Source organism: Lagenorhynchus albirostris, chromosome 19, assembly GCF_949774975.1.
Source record: "Lagenorhynchus albirostris chromosome 19, mLagAlb1.1, whole genome shotgun sequence".
Taxonomy (NCBI): Eukaryota; Metazoa; Chordata; class Mammalia; order Artiodactyla; family Delphinidae; genus Lagenorhynchus; species Lagenorhynchus albirostris.
Genome location: NC_083113.1, coordinates 6849595 through 6868794, shown reverse-complemented (window position 1 = coordinate 6868794; position 19200 = coordinate 6849595). Strand labels below are relative to the sequence as shown.

The window sequence follows — 19200 nt, the reverse complement described above, 5'->3', positions numbered from 1 at the left end:
AATATGAGCTGGAGCAGGGCTAGAAATGGGTAGCAGGCCTGTAAATGGCTGGCAAAAACTTCTTGGTGACCTGAAGAAGACGCATAGGACTGTGGGAAAACCAGTTCTTTGAGGTCATTTTATTTTTTGCACACAGATGTTCATAGAAGTTCCATTGGCAGTATCCAAAAAACTGGAAACAATGCAAAGGTCCACCAACTGGTGAATGATTAAATTTTGGAATATCCAACAATGAATACTAAAGCAACAAAAAAGGAACGAACTATTGATACTTTTAAAATGATGAATTTCAGGACTTCCCTGGTGGCACAGTGGATAAGAATCCGCCCTCCCAATAAAAGGGGCCCGCGTTCCATCCCTGGTCAGGGAACTAGATCCCACATGCATGTCACAACTAAGAGTTCGCATGCCACAACTAAGGAGCCCGCCTGCCGCAACTAAGGAACCTGTGAGCCACAACCAAATAAATAAATATATTTTTTAAAAATGATGAATTTCAAAACAGTCGTGCTATGTGAAAGAACCCAGCACAGACACTACTAATTTTATGAAAATAACGCAGACTAATCTGTAGTGACAGAAGGCAGCCCAGTGCTGCCCAGGATGGGCTGGGTAAGGAGCACGGTTGGGAAGAGGCTCACAACGTCCACCGTTTCCGATCACTTTGTGATCGCTGCATCCCCCGTACTGTCACTTTTCCAAACCTTGGTCTTCCCCAAACACTTCCATCTGCCAGTTCCACGCCGAGCTCCGCAGACAGCATTTGCCCCGCAGTACGGACACCGAATCTCCTCTAAGAGGGCGGCGTCCACGGTGCTCCTGCCCAACGGCTCAAACCCGAAATGGCTACAGCGCGCCGCCAGGGTTTTTTTTGCCAAGCACGCTTAAGTTTTCATACGGCCTCTAAATCTTTTCGCAATTAAACCAGTTATCGAGGTGTCCAGAAGCAATTTTAACTTCCCACGCAGCCGAGACATCACAGCCGCTCAGAATGTACTGCGCCCTTTCGGTCTTGATGGGCTCCGGCCTTTGAAAAATTTGCGCCGTTCACCGTCCACAAGCGGGCCCTGTCCATTCAAATGAATTTACCCCCACGTCATGCTTGCTTTGTATGAGCTCAAGACTCTTAAAATCTCCCCATTTTCTTTTAAGGGGCTGAGGTACCAGGAAATAGGATAGTTTTCAGCCTTGGTCTCTCAGCGGCCGCCACGCCTTCTGTACGTCAGGTGCGCAAAGATGGCGACCCCAGGGCGCCGAGTCTGTGGTGGCGGCGCGGACGTATTACCTCATAAGGAAAAGCCGGAAACCCCCAATCCGTTCACCATAGAAACGCGGTAGAAACGCCGCTGACCCTTGTCGGTTGGTCTCGGGAGAGGGGGCTGGGCGAGGGGACCAGAAGTAAAAGGAGTTTGGGGAATAAAGTTAGGCCCTGAAGAGGTCGCTGCAGGTTCAGGAGAGAACCAGGTGGGTATGTGGGTCTGGCTGTAGAAAAGGCGGGGATGGGGGCGGTCTGTCGGCCTTTAGGTGGGCCGTGGCTCCTTTGAGTCTGGGAAGGTGGCGCAAGGGTGGATGGTGGTTTGGTTTTGTTTTTGAAGGGAGCATGGAGGAGTCAGTACAATGTCTATGATCGGGGTGTCTTTGGGGTCAGTCATGGGGGGCTCTGGTCATCAGCGATTAAAGGTCTGAACAGATCAACTACCGAGAGTCCTGAGGTCAGGGTTTAAGGTCTTCGGGGGTGATTGACAACTGGTGGCGTGGGGTTCGTCAATGAATGCGGAGACTTGTTCGGGTTCTCGGATAATTTGGAGCTCAAAGGTCGAGGAACCGTTAATGGAGGTTAGTGTACGTGTGTATCTGACCTGGTTTGGTATTAATCCGGTGGGGTAATGGTCACTGTCTTTCGTGCAGGGATGTGTGACAGCAGAAGGCTCGGAGGCTCAGGAGCCCTGGTAGGTGCGTGTGTTGAGCCCAGACTTTGGCTGCTCGGACAGACTTGGTGAACGTTAGTTAACGTTCCCTGAAAGCTTCAGGTCCAAGTCCCTGCCCCACCACAAATTTTCTAATTCCTTTTGGCTCCCTACAGCACCCCTTCCTTTTGAACCCAAAGAAATGAAATTTTGGGGGAAGAACAATTCAGCATATTTCAATTTAGTAATCTTTTAATTTAAGTTTTGTTTTTATCACTCCTCCTGCAGGTTGACTGCATATTTCTTTTCAGGTTCTATATGTGAATATTTAAAGGCTGCTCCTTTCCCAGTATTTATATTTTTGAATTGTTTTTTAAATTTGTATTTATGGCTTATATTCCTTTTCTCTCTCTTCTTTTTTTGATGTGTTCATTGTCCCTCATATTAAAATGTGTATGTAAACAGGGGATATGAAGACTTTTTTTTTTTTTTTTTTTTTTTTTTTTTTTTTTTGCGGTACGCGGGTCTTTCACTGTTGTGGCCTCTCCCGCTGCAGAGCACAGGCTCTGGACGCTCAGGCTCAGCGGCCATGGCTCAGGGGCCCAGCCGCTCCACGGCATGTGGGATCTTCCCGGACCGGGACACGAACCCGTGTCCCCTGCATCGGCAGGCGGACTCTCAACCACTGCGCCACCAGGGAAGTCCCTATATGAAGACTTTTAAAGAGGCTTGAGGGCATCAAAGTTTAAAGGAAAAATTTACAGTTTCTCACTGCCTAGACGGCCTCATTTCTATAATTGTCTGAAAATTACCTGCCACTGAAATATAGTACTGTGCTTATTCTCCTTTGCCACTTTCCCTTTCAAATTCATGCTACTTCCATATATTCAGGGAGTTAGGTTTCATTGGCCCAACGTGTGAAATTATCTGGGGAATCAAATGAAGAGACAGAAATATTGGGAACCACGTGTTAAGGTGAGTGCACAGGAAGAAGGAATACAATTCCAGAAGTAATTTTGCTTTTCAACCCACAGGTGCTAACAAGAGACAAGATATGAATGAAGAAAGAGGAGTTTCCAGGACCTAGATATTGTTATTTCTAGGGATACTTTGGCGACGGTTATATCTAACTAGAAATTTTGGTATATCCAGAAGAGACAAAGACAGAGCCTCTGCATTGCCAGCTATTTTCAGAGAACAGAAGAAAATGATCCAGGCCCAGGTGACTCATGTCTTGTTTTATTCTCTCCTTTATTCCTGAATGGATTTGTAGAGGCCTGTAAAAAAAAAAAAATCAGTTCAGTATCTAGAGAGAAATAAATTTTGTAGATAAACTCCAACGCCATGGCAAAGTAGGATCAAGAACATAGTGTTTATATGATTCCTAGTAAATGACTAGTGTTGGAACATAATGTGTAACTGTTACTGACTCTGTGTGTGCGCCGTGCCTATTTATAAATGCATGTGGGTTCATGTACATATCTGTGTACATAAATATGTCTGTTATGTTTTGTGCATCAGTGGAATTATACTCTAAAGAACATCCCTTTGGCCTGAGATAGTATAATTTAAGCATCTAATAGAATAATGACTGCAACTGTTTTGTGAATATTAGCTGTATAAAATTCCATTCATCTATAATTGTACTCAAAGAAATGAGTCAAACTATGCAAAGCATTTAGATGAGTGTCTGTTACCAAAAGTCAGGTCTGGCTGCTTGCTGCTTGAAAACCAATAACTCGAGAGGCAAGGTTGGTGGAAAGGCAAGTTTGTTTTATTCCAGAGGCTGGCAACTGGGGGAAGAGGGTGTACTCGTGTCCAGAGGCCAACTCCCCACTGCCAGTCAGTGGGCCAGAGCTTTTAAAGGGGAGTTTCAGGGCTGTATAGGCAGAGGGAGGGGGCTACATGCAGAAACAGCATAGTCAACTCTGGCCGCCATCTTGAAATCGGTCATGCCATGGTCTGATCAGCGTCATCTTGATTGTAGTGAGTACAGTTCATCTTTAGTTCCACAGTTGGTTTGTTCCCATTCCTTGAAGCCAGTTCTCGGAACTTTGGCAGCTTATGTCATGGCTACAGTCTGGTCGTCATGTAGTTAACTTCTTCCACCTGGTGAGGGTTTCAGTATTTACAAAACAGCTCAAAGGGTATGGCTTAGAATATTATCTATAGCCCTGGAAGAGGAACTAAAGGTCCTTGACTTTGTTTAATGACTAAGCTATTATTATTTGGTCTTGTTGGACTGTTTTCCTTTGTGTCTGCATTTTCTCCCTTCTCTGATTAAATTTATTCTTTAAAGTTTTTCTGCAGACAAAAGGCAGGCTGAGGACATGGTGGTGTGGTGTGTGTGTGTGTGTGTGTGTGTGTGTGTGTATGTGTGTGTGTGTCTATCTGTCCTGGGGAGGCCCCCTAGGGTCCTGCTCCTTTTCATGCCTGCTACATAGTAAGTGATGTGTGAGATCATCCATGCCTTAAATCTTTGCCAGTACTTAATAATAGGACATTATCAAATTGTATAATTTCATCAATCTGGATGGTCCAATGTTTATTCTTTTACCTTATTTTGCATTTACCTCATCATAGGTAAGGTTGAAATCCACGTTGTATATTTATTGGCCAGTTGGACTCTTTTTCTCTTGTGATATGCCTGTCCTTATCATTTTTACATTAACAAAATGATTTTTTTTCTTACTGATTAATAGGAGTCATGCCTATCCACTACATATTGATTCTTTCTTTTGTTTATAAAAAATATTTTCCCAGCTTGTCACTTTTCTTTCAGCTTTATCCACGGTAACTTTTTCAATGCAGACATTTTAATTTTTCCTCTTATAAAGTTTGCTACTTATTTTCTTTTATGGTTTTTGGTTTGTGATATGAACATAATTCATATTTGTCTCTATTCCTTTCACAGATTCTTTTGTTTTATGGCTAGGACTCTAAACAGGAGACAAACTATTTTTGAGTGTGAAATTAGGTAGGAACCTAAGGTTTTGTTTTTCCAAATGGATCTACATCTCACGTGAAAAAATTCAGAAGGTGGTAAGATCAGCAGTGTTAAGAATTTGCCGCCTCTTTTAAAAAAGAAAAAGAAAAGAATTTGCTCAACCAAGTAACTCTCTTCTCTATGATGTAATCTCTGCAAGAACACAGGGGTAGATTATCCCATCAGATTTCCCCTCATCTGGCAGCTCGGTTGACAAGCAGGTCTCATTTCATTCCCTGGTGGCATTTGGGCCTCGGCTGCATGGCCACAGGATCAGGACATTGAAGACATTCCACACTGCTGAACTGTAGTTATCCAGAACACTTCTAACACCAAATGTAGGGGTATTTTCCTCACACATCCTAATTCTGTGACTCTCCAGACACCAACTGGGTGTCCTACAATTCAACTCAATCCTGCCACTAACTACCTGGAGTTAGCGTCAGATCCCACAAGGTAAGAGCTCAGTCCCACAAGACTGCCCCCACTTTAGGTGCCTGTCAAGAGTCCCAGGCTGTTACCTAAGCTTCTGATGATGAGCTCTAAATCCGAGGGTACCCACAACCCCCTGCTTAGGTTTGGTAATTCACTAGAATGACTCACAGAACTCAGGAAGGCTCTTTACGTACATTCACTGGTTTATTCTGAAGGCTACAACTCAGGAATAGCCAGATGGAAGAGATGCATAGCACGAGGTATGGGGGAAGGGACGTGGAAGTTCCTCCCTGGGAGCACAACCCTGCCAGCACCTCTATGTGTTCACCAACCCGGAAGCTCTCTGAACCTGATGTTTTAGGGGGTTTTATGGTGGTTTTCTGATGTAGGCACAAATTGATTAAATCACTGGCTATTGGGGACTGAACTCAACCCCCAATGCCAGTTCCCTCCCTGGAGGCTGGGGGTCTTTCTGGGGACCAGGCACCAGTCATCTCATGAGCACACAAAAGATACTCTTATCACCCTAGAGAGCCCACTGTTTTTTGGAACTGTGTTCCAGGAACCAGGGGCAAAGACCAAATATATATTCATCACAACATTTTTCTGGCTTCTGTTGTTTTCATTTCGTCAATTTTGTCTTTCTTTTGATGGTAATGAGTCTTTTCTTTTCTTTTTCTTTCTTTTTTTAATCCTTTCCTCATCATTTCTTTTATTAAATTTATTTAATTTATTTATTTTTGGTTGCATCAGGTCTTTGTTGCTGCGCGCGGGCTTTCTCTAGTTGCAGCGAGTGGGGGCTACTCTTCATTGTGGTACACGGGCTTCTCATTGCAGTGGCTTCTCTTGTTGTGGAGCACAGGCTCTAGGCGTGCAAGCTTCAGTAGGTGTAGCACGTGGGCTCAGTAGTTGTGGCTTGCGGGCTCTAGCGTGCAGGATCAGTAGTTGTGGCACATGGGCTTAGTTGCTCCACGGCATGTGGGATCTTCCTGGACCAGGGTTTGAACCCGTGTCCCCTGCATTGGCAGGCGGATTCTTAACCACTGAGCCACCAGGGAAGCCCGAGTCTTTTCTTTCTAGTTGGTTTCCGAATCTGACTTTTACAAGTGATGTTCTATAGTTTCAGTCTCACTCATCTAGAAGCAGATTTCCTGCTTGGCTTTGCTGGCTGGCTAAGTCTGAGTTACAGGATGTTTAATCAGTTCTAAAATTTTCTTAATTCCTGAGATCTTCATATCGCTTCTCTGTTTCTCTATAATCTCTTTCAAAAACTACGTAGAGGCCTATGTTAGACCTCAGTGTATTCTCCATATTTAGTAAACTCTCCTTTATATTTTCTGTCTCTTTCTGCATCTGCTTCATCTTTAGTTATTTTTTCAAATGCATATTCCAGTTCACTCGTTATATTTTCAGTGTATCTAATATGATGTTAGCCTTTTGTGAAATAATAATAAATAGACACATTGGTCTCTGCCCCTAGTTCCTGACATAGAGCTCCTAAAACCCTTATAAATAAAGGTGCTCTGAGAATCTTCTGGTCTTTGACCCCAATTCCTAGCACAGAGTCCCTAAAATCCTTGTAATTTCCTAAATAATAAGAGTACTACGAGCTCCCATACAACTTCACTTATATGTGGGATCTAAAATATGACACAAGTGAACTTCTCTTCAAAACAGAAACAGAATCACAGACATAGAGAACAGACTTATGGTTTCCAAGGGGGACTGGGGGTGATGGAGGGATGGAGTAGGAGTGTGGGATTAGCAGATGAAAACTATTCTATTTAGAATGGATAAACAACAAGGTCCTACTGTGTAGCACAGGGAACTATATTCAGTATCCTGTGATAAACCATAATGGAAAAGAATATGCAAAAGAATATATATATAACTGAATCACTTTGCTGTACAGCAGAAATTAACATGACATTGTAAATCAACTATATTTCAATAAAAATTTTTAAAAAAAGAGTACTAAGAGCATATTTTGTTGTAAAATTTGGTCTTTGATCCTGGTTTCTGATACAGAGTTCCTGAATCCCTTGGAATTTCCTGGGTGATAGAAGTGCCTTTCTTTCTAATGAGGCAACACTTGAATGGCTCCTGAATGGGACCTGTTTACCAGAAAGACCAAGCCATGATCAGAAGCTTGGAACCTTCCATCTCATTCCCCATTATCCACAGAAGAGGGAGGGGCTAGAAATAGAGTTAATGATCAATCATGCCTACGTAATGAAGCCTCCATAAAAATCCCAAAGGTATGGGGTTTAGAGAGCTTCTGGGCTGGTGAACACATGGAGGTGCTGGAGGGGCACCAGGAGAGGGCACGGAAGCACCAAGCTCCTTTCCACATACCTTGCCTTGAGCAGCTCTTGCATCTGGATGAAATCTGTATCCTTTATCATATGCTTTTATAATAAACTGGTGAACAGTAAGTAAACTCTTTTCTCGAGCTCTCTGGGCTGCTCCAGCAAGTTAATCAAACCCAAGGAGCATTGGAGGTTCACTGGAACCTCCAATCTATAGCTGGTTAGTCAGGAGCACAAGTGGCATCCTGGACTTGCATTGGGCATCTGGAGTGGGGTGGTAGTGAGGTCTCGTGGAACTGGGCTCTTACCCTGTGGCATGTGATGCTCTCTTCAGGTCGATCATGTCAGAATTAAATTGTAGGACACACAGCTGGTGTCAGAGAATTGCTTGGTGATGTGTTTAAAGAAACACATCAGAATTGGTGTCAAAATCATAGAAATATGAGCAGGACAACTTCCTTTATGTTCTTATGAGTCAGTCAAAGAGAAACACTCGCATTAAACAGGACTCTGTTATTACAGGAAACCCTGTCATTCAAGGATGTGGCCGTGGACTTCACGTGGGAGGAGTGGCAGCTCCTGGCCCCTCCTCAGAAGGACCTGTACCGGGACGTGATGCTGGAGAACTATAGCAACCTGCTGTCCGTGGGTGAGGACGGCTCCCCTGGGTCCCTCAGTGGGTCTCCAGTCAGTGGCCTTTCCTTCCTCAGCTGCTTACACTTGGAAGTCACTGCAGTGCCCTAATGGCAGATTCTCGGTGCCTCCTCTGGCTCCTGATAAAAGGGTGTATACAATGTGCCATGAGTTGTTTTTACTACCAACACAGCTGACAGCAAACGTGTGGGGTTTTTTCTATCCCCAAAACCAGTTCTCCTACTCTCCAGGTATGGACTGGGTGTCCCGAAATTCAATCCTTTTCTGACACTAACCACCCAGAGTCAGCCTCAGATCCCACAGGCTTACGGACTCAGTCCCGCAGGACTGCCCTCACTTCAGACACTAGTCGAACGGATTGGGTACCCAGGGTACCCACACTTCTGTCCGACTTGACCTTAAATCGGGCATTCCCACTCCCCATCCCTCAGGTTTGGTAATTTGCTAGAACGGCTCACAGAACTCAGGAAAGTACTTTACTTACCATTACCAGTTTATTATAAAGGATAATAGCCAAATGGAAGAGATGCCCAGGGTGAGGTATGGGGGAAGGAGTGTGGGCCTTCCATGCCCGCTCCAAGTGTGTCACCTTTGATGTGATCACCAACCCGGGAGCTCCCCCAACCTGGTTTTTTAGGAGTTTTTGTGGCGATTTCATTGTGTAAGCGTGATTTCTTAATTCATCTGCCATGGGTGATTAACTCAGTCTCTAGCCCCTTCCCTCCCCATGGAGGGGTTAGGGAGTTAGAGCTGAAATTTCCAACCTTCTACTCATGCCTTTGTCTTTCTGGCAGCCAGCCTCCACCCTGAAGCTCTCTAGGGACCCCCAGCCACCAGTCATCTCATTAGCACACGGAAGACACCCATCACTCTGGACACCAAATGTGCTAGAAGTTCTTGTGTCAGGAACTGGAACTTAAACCAAATGCTGTAACAGAAGAGGTTCCTGCCAGCCTGTCACATAGGAAATTACAAGGGCTTTATTTTATTTTTATTATTTATTTATTTTAAAATTTTATTTATTTTTGTTTGTGCTGGGTCTTTGTTGCTGCATGCAGGCTTTTCTCTAGTTGCGGCAAGCGGGGGCTACTCTTCGTTGCGGTGCCTGGGTTTCTCATTGCGGTGGCTTCTCTTGTTTTGGAGCACGGGCTCTAGGCACGCAGGCTTAGTAGTTGCACATGGGCTCTAGAGCACATGGGCTTCAGTAGTTGTGGCTTGCAAGCTCAGTGGTTGTGGTTCATGGGCTCTAGAGGGCAGGCTCAGTAGTTGTGGCACGTGGGCTTAGTTGCTCAACAGCATGTGAGATCTTCCAGGACCAGGGCTCGAACCTGTGTCCTCTGCATTGGCAGGTGGATTCTTAACCACTGTGCCACCAGGGAAGTCCCTATTTTTATTTTTTGGTTGTGCCACGTGCCATCTCAGTTCCCTGACCAGGGATCAAACCCACGCCCCCTGCAGTGGAAGCACAGAGTCTTAACCACTGGACCACCAGGGAAGTCCCCACAAGGGCTTTAGAAGCTCTGTGCCAGGAACTGGGCGCGGAGACCAAATATATATTATTATATCACGATATCCCATGAGTCTCTCCTGAGTGAAAAACCTCCGCTTGGCAGATGTGAAAAACGGTCCCTCAAGTGTAACATTCTCCCGTCCCCACAGACCCCAGCCCAGTTCAGTGAGTCTCAGTCTTATATCGTTTCCCATGAACAGGGTATCGGGTCAGCAAACCAGATGCAATGTCCAAGTTGGAACGAGGGGAAGAACCGTGGACAATAGAAGATGAAATCCACAGTCAAACCTGTCCAGGTGAGTGAGGATCAGCTGGGTAACTGCAGACATCATAGTCAGTCAGTGCGAGAAGCCTGGGAGGGCGTCTGAGGATACTGTGCCTCCATGTATCTCTTTCCCCATAAAAGAACTTTTAGGTCTTGAGAGGTAAGTATACCCCTTTTTCTCTTCTGAGATCTGTTCCTTGCTGATTTTATTTTACATCTTGATTTTTGTTTGTTTGCCTCGTTTTCATCTTCCTTGGATTCTGTAACCCTCTTCTTTGAACCCTGTCACAAATCCCTTCCACCTCCCTGGCTATGAAATTCCAGGCCTCGCTCCAAGGAGAGATCTTTGAATTCATCACTGTTTTCTGACTACCGCACTCTCCTGCCCCACTGAGAAAGACAGACTTCCCTTCCTGACATCCAACTGCACCTTGTATTTTGCGCCCTCACAGTAACCTAGTCTATGACTGTGCATCAAGCCAGCTCCTTAGTTTCTCCACCACACTGCCCCCCACCACCATTCTGAGGTTCTTCAAAGGTATTGCTTTCCATTTTCTCAAAATTTTCCTTCAGTCTCATGAATTAAGCTCTATCTGTTTTCTGGCTGAGACTCCAAATTGCTATCTCCCTTACTATTGTCTATACTTTGAGTTCTAGATGTTCTAGGTCTTTTACTGGCCTAAGATTTCTGAGTTCCTGTATGAGGCATAGGAATCATCTTCTCTCCACAAAAAAAGCCCTTTCCACCATCCTATTTTAATGTTAGATTCTCTTTTAATATTGCACATCTTACCCTGTCCATGCTGGTATTATCTTGAATGTTATTCTCTGCCTATGGAGTTCTCATCTTAGAGGTCTCTGCTGTTGACTGTTTTAACTAGAAAAGACTGTTTTACATCTACATCAGTTCTACCTAAGTCGCAGCTTATGTCTCCTTCAGTTTACTTCCTTCATACATTTGCTATTTCTGATTTTCCTTTGGCTCATCTTAGGTGTTAGTACTGTATTCATTTCCCTAAATTATTTGTTTTTTCCATTATATTCTTGTTTTTTTTTTAACAGCTTTACTGAGATAATTCACATATGCTACAATTTGCCAACTTAAAGCATACAATTCATTGTTTTGTAGTATATTAAGAGAGTTATGTAACCATTACCAACAGCAGCTTTGGAAGATTTTCATCACTTTATAAAAGTTTCCTCCTAAGCCTTCAGCCCTAGGCGAGCACTAATCTACTTTCTATCTCTGTAGATTTGCCTGTTCTGGATATTTAATATAAATAGAGTCATAAACTATGTGGTCTATTGTGAAAGACTTCTTTCATTTATCATAATGTTTTTGAAATTCTTCCATAGAAGTTCTAACATGTATCTGTAATTCATTCCTTTTTATTGCCAAATAATATTCCATTGTATGGATATACCACATTTTATTTACTCATTTATCTATTGATGGACATTTGGGTGGTATCCACTTTTTGGCTTTTTTGAATTATGCTGCTATGAACATTCATGTACAACTTTTTTGTGAACATATGTTTTCATTTTTCTTTGGTATATATCTAGGAGTGGAATTCTTGGGTCATATGGACTCTTGGAAGGGTCCAAATGTGGTGCTTCCAGACTCATGGTCGGCATTATGTCCTCCCAGCCATGATGTGTGATAATACACAGAGTATTGCCAACCAAAGGCTCAGCCTTTGGTATCCAGAGTTTTCATTGGGATTCAATCACACATTTCCCACATGGAAATATGTCTTTCGCCCCTCCAGAAGTCAGGCTAATACCTATAGTCTCCATTTCCTCCAAAGGTTGTAACTGATATGGTGTGGCCCAAAGCCCATGTCATAAATCACATTGTTAGAGTGTTTGGTGGCCAAAGCCACCAGGCAAACAAAGACACTCCTATCAGGCAGGACATTCCAGGGGCCTAGATATCACCTCCCAGTAGCCAAGGGCAAGGGCCAGACCTCTCTTTGAGTGAGGTTCAGTCTTCACTGAAGGTAACTGTACAAATGAACAATAAAGGGATTCCTTTAGAAAAACAGAGGAAATAGAGCTTATAGTAATACAGTCAGAGTGGGAATGACAGCATGATATGTACAAGGTTTATCTACATTTTAAATTAGGAAGATGATGCCATGAGTTAGGAATAAGGCATGAAATAAGAAATGTACAAGCCCATGGGATTGACTATCAAAAGAGTGGCCTGAAGTCAGGCAAATGAAAGCCAGTGTTAGAAGGTCTCTTCAGGAGGAGGAGTGGAGTGGAAACATGAATCCATGGAATATTCACGGTGATGTACACTTTTCTTGCCAGGATGACTGTTTGGATTTGCTATGTGAGTAATTGAGGTAGCATAGTGGAGGGTTGGTAGGTTTTGTATTTTTATAGCTCTAGGCTGTCTTACCTTTTACCTGGGTGGCAGTAGGATAGCAATAATAAGGAACAGTCAGATGTTCTTAAAAAAAAAAACCTGAAGGTAAAGCTGACACAACCTGGTCTTAAAGGAGGAAGTTGGTCCTTTAGTACAACCTGTTGCCAACCTAGATGCAAATGTAGAGTTACTGAAGTAGATGCTGCTGGTGGCAAGTGAAGAGTTTATTAGGGACGTTGACATGGGAAAAATTTGGATACGACCTCTCTACTGAATGCAGAAAGTGATTGAAAAAGGCGACAGTTTCCATATTCCATTAGCTTCCAAAGATGACTACATGGTACACGGCCAGTTACAAAATTTCCTAACAGTCATTGTTGCCCTGTTTCACTATGAATGGAACATAGGATAACGTGACACAGATAGACTAAAGGTTAGAGTTTTGATTATACAAGTTATCCACTAATATGTTTGATGTTTTTGGAAAGTTAGTTTGATGGTGGTCTACAGAAGCAAATTTAGGAACAGGATTACAATGCAAGAGATTATTTCAGTTTACAGTCCTTTACAGTTACTTGCCAGGTTACAAATACGTTTATTCTATACACCTTAGTATGCATATTTCCCTGATTTCTGTAGTCAGAATTTGGATCCTCTAAGTGGGCTTAAAGAATCCCCAAACTCCTGAGTGTTGGAATGTCTTAAGACGTTGGTTCTGTACCATCATCATCTTTCATTCTACATGTCCTCCCAACACATCCAGTCCTCTTTTCTTAAATAGTATGCACATATTATTTCCACATTGTTTCCTCCACTTATACTTCCACTTGGCTTCTTGATTTCTGTACTACACATCTAATATCATCTCAAAGTTTAGGTTCCACAATGCACACTTTTTTTTCCTACATGTGGATTTCAGTAATCTTCCTCATCACAACTGGAGATGCTTTTACCAAACCATTGGTTCAAGCCATACAGTTAGCAGAGTAATCCTGGGTTCCTCACTTTCAAAGACCACTCTCTGCACTGACCCCATCAGTTAACCTTGCTTTTTCTTTCTTTCTTTCTTGTTTTTTTAACATTTAAAAAAATTTTCTGGCTGTGTGCCATGCAGGATCTTAGTTCCCCTACCAGGGATGGAATCCACACCCCCTGCAGTGGAAGCACTGGAAGTCTGGAGTCTTAACCACTGGACCGCTGGGGAAGCCCCAACCTTGCCTTTTCTTTATGCAAGTATTCAAAATATCCTCATTTCCTCCGCTTGCCACCATCTCCTTTGCTCCTTCAAACCACATTTAGCAATCTCCAACTCCCTACTTTTTTTCTTTTCTTCTTTTTCATTTGGGTTTCCCTAACAGGAATTATGAGAAGTGAAAGTAAGTAAGGCATATTTTATATATCCCAAACACCAACACAGTGCCTTTGTTCACTCCAAATAGTTTTGGAGTGAACAAATGCAACCCTCATCATTTTGGATCAGTTGTCTCTTGCACCTCTGTGGTCTTGTGTCTTTTCAAGTTCTGTTCCTTCATACCCTCTCGTTTGCTGCTAACAGTGACTTGCTTGGCAGTTCCCTGGTGGTCCAGTGGTTAAGACTCCATGCTTTCACTGCTGTGGGCCTGGGTTCAATCCCTACTCAGGGAGCCAAGATCCTGCAAGCCGCACAGTTAGGCCAAAAAAAAAAAAAAAAAAAAAAAAGACTTGTATGTATTTTACTACCTCTGCATGTTTTGCAATTTCCTATTTAGAGAGCAGCCAAGTCTACATAGATTGTCAACTGCCTAACCTTATTGGTACATTAACTGTTTTTTTCCTTTTGGTTCGTTTATATTACTGTGTTTTTACCATGTGTAAGAAATAAGGAACATTTATACATCGTGTTTCTTTTATACTGTTATCATACGGTTGCCACTAAAGTGCCATTTTTTTAAAAAACCAAGGAATTTTTAAAACAATTTTATTCCAAACAATAATAAAAAAGGCTCATTGTTCTCTTCTTTCCTAGAAACTGGCAACGTTGGTAATCATCTTCAGGGTGACTGGGAAAATCAAAGAATGCTGAAAGGTATAGAACAATACCAGGAACATAATGCATTTGGAAATCCTGTTCCTCAAAGCAAAAGTCATTTCTCTTTCAGGCAAAATCATGATATGTTTGAGTTCTATATAAAAACTTTGAAATCACATTTAAGTTTAGTCAGCCAGGGCCAAAGCTATGAAATTAAGAACTCTACTAAATGTAACGGAGATGGGAAATCATTTCTGCATGGTAAGCCTGAAGAATTTCATTCTCCAGTTCAATGCCCTGTAAGTGCAAAATCCATCAGTAGTAAGTCCCAAGTCATTAAGCACCAAGGAACTCACAATGCAGAGAAAGCCCACATATGCAGTGAATGTGGGAAAGCCTTTGTTAAGAAGTCTCAGCTCACTGACCATCAGAGAGTTCATACAGGGGAGAAACCTTATGGATGCAGTATGTGTGCAAAAGTATTCTCCCGAAAGTCCAGGCTCAATGAACATCAGAGAATTCACAAGAGAGAGAAATCCTTTATATGCGGTGATTGTGGAAAAGTCTTCACCATGAAGAGCCGTCTGATCGAACACCAGCGAACTCACACTGGAGAGAAACCTTACATATGCAGTGACTGTGGAAAAGGCTTCCCAGGGAAGCGTAACCTCATTGTACATCAGCGAAATCATACTGGAGAGAAATGCTACATATGTAATGAATGCGGAAAAGGCTTCACTGGGAAGAGCATGCTTACTATACACCAGCGAACTCATACAGGAGAGAAACCCTACATCTGCAGTGAATGTGGGAAAGGCTTTACCACAAAGCACTATGTCATCATACATCAACGAAACCATACAGGAGAGAAACCCTACATATGCAATGAATGTGGGAAAGGTTTCACCATGAAGAGTCGTCTGATTGAACATCAGCGAACTCATACAGGAGAAAAGCCGTATGTGTGCAATGAATGTGGAAAAGGCTTTCCCAGGAAGAATAATCTGATTGTACATCAGAGAAATCATACAGTAGAGAAATCCTACGTATGTGGTGAATGTGGAAAAGGCTTCACCGTGAAGAGCATGCTCATCATACATCAACGAACTCACACTGGAGAGAAACCCTACATCTGCAGTGAATGTGGGAAAGGCTTCCCATTGAAGAGTCGGCTTGTTGTGCATCAGCGAACGCATACGGGTGAGAAACCTTATAGATGCAGCGAATGTGGGAAAGGCTTCATCGTGAATAGCGGACTGATGTTACATCAGCGAACTCACACTGGAGAGAAGCCCTATACATGCAATAAATGTGGAAAAGGGTTTGCCTTTAAGAGCAATCTTGTGGTACATCAGCGAACTCATACTGGAGAGAAACCCTTTACATGCAATGAGTGTGGAAAAGGCTTCACGATGAAACGCTATCTCATCATACACCAGCAAATTCACATGGGAGAGAAGTCCTATATATGCAGTGAATGTGGAAAAGGTTTTGTCATGGAAACAGAGCTCATTTTACATCAGCAAATTCATACTGGAGAGAAACCTTATGCCTGCAATGAATGTGGCAGAGGCTTCACTGTGAAAAGCCGTCTAGTCGTTCATCAGCGAACTCATACAGGAGAGAAACCTTTTGTATGCGGTGAATGTGGAAAAGGCTTCTCCTCAAAGAGGAATCTCATTGTACATCAGAGAACTCATAATGGAAACAAATCTTAACAAAGCAATGAATATAGTCACACCTACAGGAAGAAAATATGCCTTGTCCAACATCAGAGGGTTTCACGCAGGATAAACTACCTTTATATGTACTGACTGTGGAAAATCCTATTCATAATTGGTATTGGTCTCATTACCCACCAGAAAATTTACACAGGAGACAAATTGTATGTATGCAATTAATGTGAGAAAGCCTTCAACACAAATTCAGTACCCGTTGTACATCAGAGAACTCATAAAAGAGAGAGACTCTGTGGATTCAGCAATTGGGGGTAACCTTTCTCTCATTTGTCAAGCCTTGTTAATACACACGAGAAACGTATAGGTCAAGGTACATAATCCTTTGCAGTGGCTCTGAACTCATTATATATAAGTGAACTTGTTCAGGGTACAAACCATGATAGTTCAGTGAACTCATTAAACATCAGTGTGCTCTACTTGACTGTCGTCAGTGTAGATTAGCCTGTTGCTAGATTTCACCCTTGGGAAACTATGGAATTTGCATAGGAGTGAAATTTAATGAATGCAGAGAATGTGCTAGTGCCTTCAGTGATAAGTTACCTCACACTATATGTCTAAATTAACATGTAGGAAAAAGCTCTGATACATACAATGCAGAAAAGGCTTCAGGAAACGTTTCTAGGTAATTATATGTCTGAAAAGTATATACTAAGATAAATCTTATGAATGGAGAGACTAGGAAAGCCTTCTGTGGGAATAAAAACCCTATCTCATCAGTGATCACAACAGATCACCAGTGAGCTCATTCATAGTAGCAATATGATGATCGTAGAAATAAAACCTCAATAGTTGCCTCATATGCATGCTGGAGAAAAATTTTCAGATGACAATGAACATGGCAGGATTTCGGTGATACATTCTGCCTCATCGCTTCTCATGAATTCATACAGAAATAGAATAGTTTATGAACCCACTAAATGTGGAGTAACTTTAGCAAAATATCAGAGAACACTGAAGGAAAAAAGCCTCATGAAAATGACGTATATTTGAGTTTTCTCTCAGAAATCTAAACTTATTGTACACCTGATGTCCATTTTGGGACACAATACCTTGAACCATATTATCAATAATTCCATAATTTTAAAGTGGGCTCTTCTGAACACAAGCCCACCTTGTGTTTAGGGTTTTAATGTTATATACATTAAATTTTAATGTTATATACAATGCAGGAGTGTTCTGTGCCCACCTCATATCATTATATGATTTGCTCTTGCATTTCTTAGGCTCTAAATTCATCTCTTTCAGTCTGTGTATTTCAAAAGGAAAAGGAATATATTCATATATGTAATTCAACATGTTTGGATGTATTTATCCAAGTTTATAAGTAGCATTAAGTAGTTTACAAAAACACCTTAAAAATGATTTTTCTAAAATTTGTTTTGAAATAGTTTTAGACTTACAAGAAATTGCAAAATATACAAAGTTCCAGAATACCCTTACTCAGCTTCTTCAGTGATATTATCTTACATAACCATAATACATCATCAAGACCAATAAAATGACATTGGTACAATACTGTTAAGTAAACTATAGACCTTATTTGGACTTCAATAGTTTTTGCATGCACTAATTTTTATGAGTTTTGTTTTGTTTTTTGATATATAGAGTTCTAAGAAATTTTATCTCATATATAGATTTCTGTAAACCCCACCACAATTGGGATGTGGCATTGTGCCAACACAACATCCTCCTGCTACACTCTCCCCCAACCCTGACCCATGCTGACCACTGATCACACTCCATCACTCCAACTTTGCTATTTTAAGAATTCTATTAAAGTGGAATCATACAGTGTGTATCCTTTGAGATAGGCTTTATTTCCCTCAGCAAATTGTCCTTAAGATCCATCCAATTTGTTGGGTGTATAAATAGTTTTACTTTTTGTTACTGACTAGAAATCTTTTGTATGGGTGTACCATGGGTTTGTTTATCTGTTCGCTGTTGACGGATGTCTGGGTTGTTTCCGGTGTTTCACTGTTTTGAATTAAAACCTATGAACATCTGTGTACCCAATTTTATGTGAACATAAGAATTTGTTTCTTTGGGATAAATACCCGGGAGCCATATGTATATGTTACGCTTGTGTTTAACTTTGTAAGAACCTGCCAACTTTTCCAGAGTGGCTGTACTAATTTACATTCCCACCAACAGTGTATGAATGCTCTGGCTGTTTCATGTCTTTTCTAGCACTTGGCACTGTCATATTTGATTCCAGCCATCCTATCAGGGGTGTGGTAGTATATAATGATGGGCTTACTTTACAATTCCCTAACAGCAAATGATATTCGACACCTATATACAAATTGAGAACCATATCAGGTAAACTTGTCATGTTTGCTTTCAACCATCCAACATAATTTTTAAAACTCAAAAGGAGAATAACCTATTATATTTGATGATATATTCACCCTTTCCATTCCTTTTTCTTCATTCCTGATGTCATATGTTTCATATGTTTCCTTCTGTTATTTCTTTTTTGTCAGAGTCTCCTTTATCAATTCTTTTTGAGAAGGTCTACTGGCAACAAATTCTTAGTTTTCCTAGCAGTAGGGCTCTTCTTCTCTTGTCTCTATCCAGAGTCATTTCTTTGATATAATAAGGATATTTCGTTCAGTTTACAAATGGTGAGTCCTGCTTTTGGGGAGGGGGGAGAAAAAGGACATCTGCCAGACAGTACTGTGGCAGTATTCAATCTATGTTGAATACTATACCAATTCTATGTTAAGTAATTTGTTCCTTTAAAAATATTTTTTGAGCATCTAGACTGTGCCAGGCACTGTTTTTGTCACTGGAGACACATCAGTGAACAAAACAGGCAAAGCCATGGCCTTCATGGAACATACAGTCTAGTGAAAGCGACTGAGTAAAATCAATACACATCAGAATTTCAGTTCTGTTAAATGCTGTGGAGAAATATTAAGCCTAGTATATAGGCTGTAATGGAGGAGCTATTTTAGAAAGGGTTTCCAAGGAAGGCTATTCTGCACAAATGTAATTTGAAACAATACCT

The 19200-nt window shown here is 41.8% G+C and overlaps 1 protein-coding gene across 3 annotated transcripts; it reads left to right on the top strand.

Moving 5' to 3' along the window:
* Positions 1 to 1338: 1338 nt before the first annotated feature.
* On the top strand, positions 1339 to 18192 carry ZNF432 (zinc finger protein 432). 3 transcript variants are annotated; one of them, XM_060131176.1, is made up of 6 exons: positions 1339 to 1464; positions 1909 to 1949; positions 2942 to 3129; positions 8160 to 8286; positions 10002 to 10097; positions 14449 to 18192. In XM_060131176.1, exons 3-6 carry the CDS (start codon positions 3115 to 3117, stop codon positions 16167 to 16169), a joined length of 1959 nt encoding a protein of 652 aa, XP_059987159.1. In that variant the 5' UTR covers positions 1339 to 1464; positions 1909 to 1949; positions 2942 to 3114; the 3' UTR covers positions 16170 to 18192. The 3 variants fall into 3 exon arrangements, with proteins under 3 accessions (XP_059987159.1, XP_059987160.1, XP_059987161.1); XM_060131177.1 differs by lacking the exon at positions 1909 to 1949 and having other exon boundaries at positions 1359 to 1464; XM_060131178.1 differs by lacking the exons at positions 1339 to 1464; positions 1909 to 1949; positions 2942 to 3129 and adding an exon at positions 4863 to 5349.
* Positions 18193 to 19200: the final 1008 nt, after the last annotated feature.

Bases quoted from the DNA above. Each gene is read 5' to 3' on its own strand.
- ZNF432 (XM_060131176.1), top strand. The intron at 8,287-10,001 runs GTGAGGACGGCT...TCCCATGAACAG, and splicing joins TAGCAACCTGCTGTCCGTGG to GGTATCGGGTCAGCAAACCA. The intron at 10,098-14,448 runs GTGAGTGAGGAT...CTTCTTTCCTAG, and splicing joins CCACAGTCAAACCTGTCCAG to AAACTGGCAACGTTGGTAAT.